This window comes from Mizuhopecten yessoensis, unplaced genomic scaffold (genome assembly GCF_002113885.1).
Source record: "Mizuhopecten yessoensis strain PY_sf001 unplaced genomic scaffold, ASM211388v2 scaffold357, whole genome shotgun sequence".
In the NCBI taxonomy this organism is placed as follows: domain Eukaryota; kingdom Metazoa; phylum Mollusca; class Bivalvia; order Pectinida; family Pectinidae; genus Mizuhopecten; species Mizuhopecten yessoensis.
The window spans coordinates 468,788-474,787 of NW_018403506.1; the positions used below are offsets into that span (position 1 = coordinate 468,788).

Here is a 6,000-nt window from a genome sequence, read left to right on the forward strand (position 1 = left end):
TTTGTTTTATAGATGTATGTAGTGTAGTGTTTCATTGCCAATTTGCCTGAGCTGGGTTTATTTAATCAATGTCGTCTGCTCGATGAGATAAACAAAAGGATAAATCCAAATTCAAATTCAAAAAATATGTTTACCTATCGAAAATAAGCAAAACCGCATAAAACTAAGAAATTTCTAACAAAAATTTCCTGATGACAAAATAATAGTTTCATGCAGGTATGAACGCAAATCGGTTACAGATATATGCCGTGAAGCCCGACAAATTGCGTCAATGGCTCTATAAACGCAATTTCTTCTGGTTATGCCTATAGTGGAACTTGCAGCGAAAATGAAAATCTATTACATTACGATACATTACCAATATTTATAAAAATGTTGATGCGTTTACGCCATTGATATCTGACCTAACCTTCAAAAGTAACTCTTCCCTTTTGTTTATTACAGTTGATCAAGATGATGGCGACGGTTGTGATATTCTACGCTCTGTGCTGGCTTCCTCTGCACGTAGTGACATTGGTTGGAGAACAAGATCCCACTATTTACAACAGTCCTCATATGCCGGTAGTATGGGTCTTTTGTCACTGGCTTGCCATGAGCAACAGCTGTTATAACCCAATAATCTACATCTATATGAGCCCAAAGTTCAGGACAGGACTAAAATTAGCCGTGCAGAAATGTGCCCGGATGAGGAAGCAGTCGATGAATTGTGATTCTGATGACGACGACACGCAGGTCAAAGGTCAACATAAACAAATGATTCTGAAAATGGAATTAAAACCATCGAAATCGTGCCCTCTCAAAGGGCGAAATGGAAATTGTCAGTTGATGTTTGAAAAAATATTATCGGAGGAATACATGATGCCAGCCAGTATCCATAGTGACACGTGACGCATGTGGAATGTAGAATTAACCTGTGTGTATTTGTGTGGATAGATGAGTACTTGATAAATGGTAAGAAATATTTAGACAATACTGTATCCAGGATTATTTTCGTGATAACATAATTTTCGATGTAATGTGACGTTGTACGACAAAAAACTTTTAATCAATTTAATCAAGTAACATTATCCTCGTAATAGTCTCTCAACCGCCAGTTCGACACTGCGCCAAGTTGCACTTTTCTATTTAAACGCAAAAAACAGCTCTGCACAAAATGGAAATGTTTAGAGTATTCGAATGGCTAAGGACCAATATACATTTGTACTTTAAAAGTAAAAAATAGAAATTTCGTATTTCTCTTTATCTAATGGCAGTGCGTCCTGACCGTTTCCATATGAATTAAAATAAAGTAAGGTATATGAATGTAAAAAATGATTCATATCGTACAAAACACAGAATTACAGTTTTATATTTTTGTGGAAATATATATATTATATAAACATTTGTGTATACATTTGTATAATAGGAATTATATTTTAATACAAAGTAATATCGGTTCGACAAGCTACATCGTACATTAGCATTTAATACTACACATATCTGATGTACAATATGAGCGTAGAGTGACATACATTTCACGTTGATTATTTCTATTCTATTTTTCATGGTTTATATAGCATAATACAAAGACTAGAAGGGCCTTATTATCAGTTTCAAAAAAAATGTGATCTTTAAAAGTCAAAATATTTGCAGAATAGAAGAACTCCTGTTATTACGTTAAGCAAATTCCCACAGAAACATCCACACGCAAATATTTTTGTCGATAACATATATTATAGTTATATAGATGATAATGATATATAATAATATTTCTACACTGCGATCAGCCAAAAGACTCACAGCCCGAACATTTCCACTTTCATATATAATTATACATGTAATTTGTAATTAATCAAATTAACGATAGAATCTTTTATATACTTCTTTTGGATCATGATTAAAAAACATATAAATCCAGATTGTTTACTGCCTATTTCTGATGAAACTGATATTGCATGATACTTCAGTGAGTGTAAGTCCGTGTACAATTAAAATACCAGACCTACCTTTCAAATTCAGTCATTATAATATAATGTTATTATAATCGTTCATTTTTCTTCAAACTTTGAAAAAAAACAAGGTTCGAAAACGCTTCGTTCCGAATGCACAAATATCGTGTATTACACAATAGCTTAATTAGTATAGTGCTTCAAGCGGACAGAATTGACGTTAATTATTCTGGTTGATTAACACTGTGCATTTAATCCCCAGGGCCCGTATTCATGAAACCGTGCTCATGCTCAAGCATAGATTTTGTGCTCAAGCTTAATATCTTGTAACGTATATAGATAAATAAAAAAGGATATTTTGTCAAGGATTTTGAAATATTTTGAAGCGACTAAGAGCCGAATACGGGTTTCAATGTTTACATTTGACTTTTTGATCGTTTGACGTGGTTTAAGCCAGTTACAAGAAAGTTGGTTCGAAAACAGAATCCATGCTTGAGGAATAAGAACGGTTTCCTAAATACGGGCCCTGTGATATTTTTTAACCAAATCGAAGACACGCGGTAAGCTGTTTTATTGGTTTCAGAGGAAACAAACTGACCAATCATTAGGCTGATACCTGCCCTGTAAACAATACAAAGGTGTTTCACTCGACTACTCAAATGCCAGTCATTTTTACCGTTATGCTGCTGCACGATTCTTTGGTAAACGTCAAAGGATCAAACTAGTTACTTGTATCAATTACAGGTTGGCGGTAACAGAGAGATTATGTTGTTCACGGAGCCTTTGGATTTCAAAGGATTAAGTACGATGTATTCTAATCCACACATATCTTCCTTTGCTTTCGCCCTTATCAATGATTTTATTGTATAGACAAGTATACCCACACGTGACTCGCTCAACTTATTATTATTCGTACGTCCATGCAATACATCACTCGTGTTATTACATATCAACAATAGTGTTATTGTTCTTCATATGTGTAACCAATAGAAGCATTTTTAAGGAATTTTTGTTAACGAACTTCATCAAAAAATAAGTTCCCAAAATGTGTTATGGAGTGTGATATTAATGCTGTTAAATAATTCTTTGACAAGGGAAGAGTTTTTGCGTCGTTATAAGCAAGAGTTGAGAAAAATATGGAGCCTTATTAACATGTTCTTGTAATGATTACTGAAGACATGGCGCTTATGGTAGAGTCTCGCATATGTTTTCTTTTTAATACAGGCATTGAGCAGATATTTAATTGATAAATTATTGACATTTTCTTTCTTTATTCATACGAAATCATTATTATAGAATGCTGGGTCACCATGGCCATTTTAAGGAGTTTGTATTCCAAGTAGTTTTGATTACCGTAGCGCCGTGGATAAGCTCCTTTAATTTTAATTCATTATACAATGTAGAAGAGATATTTTTTTCTGAAAAAAGGAAATAATTATGAATACATAATTCTTTGGTCAGGTATAGCTCTTCATAGTATACGTGTCCATGGGCAAGTCACTTCAAGTTAGAAAACACCCAACATGTTGCAGTTCGAACTATTTGCGTTGGAAATACGAAAAAGAGCGCTGGAACTCTCTGCATAAGCGATCAAAAATCTAAATAAAGAGGGCCGATACACATTGCTCTTATTGGAATTTATGTTATGTCAACTAAATTTTAAGAAAAACAGTATTCGTTAGGATTATTTAAGGATTTTTTCCCGTGAAATACAATTGGAGAATGTAGTTATAAGAATATTTCTTATATAACGGGTATTGGGAAAAATCAAAACACATTCAATGCACGTAGGAGAAAACGAAGGTTCAAGTTGAGGTAATTGGTATATATTTCGATAAGGAAAAAATCATTTACAATGTTATGGTAACTTAAAAATTGATTACAACTGAATACAACGGTGAGTACAACGCGAGGTTGGTAAAACTCATCACAACGAATAAAGTTGATGAACAAATATACCAAGATATGTGGTAGGAAATAAATTACACTACAACAATAAATGGATTGTGTTAATTTTTGTTTGCCAAATAAATTAAGTCTTACTTTTGTTTGTTTAGGTGACAACGCTATATCGTTGTAAGTAACGATACAACGTACATGAGTACATGCGATGTAACTTGTTTTGTAAATTTATGGAAAGATGTATCAAAGCGATCCGGGAACAGAGGAAATTCTTTGAAAATACACCCCCAACAGTGTAAAAATATGAAGAGGAAAAACATTTTATTACTATGAACTGTAAATCTGTGAAATAACTTACCGGGAAATGCAGTATGTACTAATAATCAAAACTGTTTCAAACATATACTGGGATAAACACTGATTTACATGTATTGTATAACTTCAAAGCTAGATTATTATAACAGTTAGTATGTATTGCGACAGGTATAGCGGATACGAAATCCTGTACCAGAAATCTATCATCAAACGTCCCTGTCCCACTGTATTACCGTTTTTCCTCTGTACAATAACCTCTACTTAACATCCGTTTGGATATAACTATAGCACATTTGGGATAATATTATTCCGTTGACCAGGTACATGTAGCTCAATCGGTTACAGCGATGATAAAACAATCTGAAAGCCGGAAATTGAATCCCGGTTCCGCTGATTCCTGTACACACAGAACACTCTTGTTGGTTATGTTTTGTTCGCTTCAACTTTATTAGTTTGCATTAAAATCCCACAAGGTATGGTTTTCTTTTCAGAAATGATTTATTAAAGATATGGTCATGCTGGAAAAAAATTACCTAGAGTTTTCGGCCGAGGCACTTGGATCCTTAAATATATTTAAAATGGTTGAAACAACGGAAATGTACCGGATCGTCAATATACAGGACAAGCGCCGAACTCGATTTGGAAACAAAAACAGGAGGAACTCATGAGACACTGAAATATGAAGATCAAACGCCAAAACCATATTTCGAGAGGAAGGATTGTTTTCTATCCACAACACACAAGAGAGAACGTTGTTGTTGTTGTTGTTGTTGTTGTTTGTGTTCCTCTATATTGTCCTACCTTAAAGATTACTCCAATGGGGAACCAAATGCATCCGGCTATCATCATGGTCAAATGAAACGTGACAAAATCAATGACCTAATTCTCTTGTGAAATATGATTGCGTTGCACAAATTGACGACCCGATGGAGACGTTCTCAGAAGAATTGCTCGTGCGTGCGAGCTGCCTTTCCCTAGGTAGGTAAAGGCAGATTTATCTTTTCCCTGAAACAAACGATAATAGAAACTTAAGTCTGGAAGAAATTGATGTCATCGCTCTATTATCACAAACATACGGTTTATCTGATGTTTAGAAGTCCTTGAAAAGTCATCACTCTAAAATCGTTTTGAACACGGAATTTCCAAATAAACTATCAATATTTTATTAAATGTACGTTTTAAATTCAAATGTTAAATGCATTACTATCCAAAAGTAAGTTAAATGTTAATTTCCCACATTCTCGACAAGGGACTCAGATCTAAACTACAATGTAATTTCGACTTTTTTTAAGTTTTCTGCATTGAATGTCTCTATACTAGCTTCTTATTTGTATCCATTTTTTTTTTTTTTAAATCCGCTAGGAACAGACTCAGTGAATTAGTGATACGTTGGTTCACGGCATGGAAAACCCTCAATCAGGTTAAAAAATACACGCATGAAAGTTCAGAGATTTCTCTGTATAAATTACGTAAGAGAATGCTGCTAGCAATACCCAGTGGAGTGACACACGTTGCCAAATGGGTTTTGAAGTCATTACATTAAAGTAAAAGCATCATAACACGGATATTTTGAACTATTACAATCTTTTACCTGTAACTGGGCGACATCGGGTTATCTTGGGCTAAGATTCTGTAACATTATTCCAACCGAGACGTAAGCCGAGGTTGGGATGCGTCAGAATCTTTGCCGGAAACTGAGATAGCCCGATCTTGTTCGGTACAGGTAATCGATTTTGTTTCTCGCACCTTTAAGTTGGAAAAAAACTCGTAAGTTTTGCTAAAGACTGCAAGTAATTCGTCTTGGGCTTCAAATAAATATGGCTTCTACACTACTTAAGCTACATTTGAATACTTC

General features: G+C 34.4%; 1 protein-coding gene across 1 annotated transcript in view; it reads left to right on the top strand.

Moving 5' to 3' along the window:
- Nucleotides 1-1,397, top strand: part of LOC110446570 (RYamide receptor-like) — a 62,339-nt gene extending 60,942 nt beyond the window's left edge. Inside the window, exon 2 of the mRNA XM_021491780.1 lies at nucleotides 445-1,397. Within this exon, the coding sequence (XP_021347455.1) occupies nucleotides 445-888 (444 nt within the window). The 3' untranslated portion in view covers nucleotides 889-1,397. The remainder of the gene's footprint in view (nucleotides 1-444) is intronic.
- Nucleotides 1,398-6,000: the final 4,603 nt, after the last annotated feature.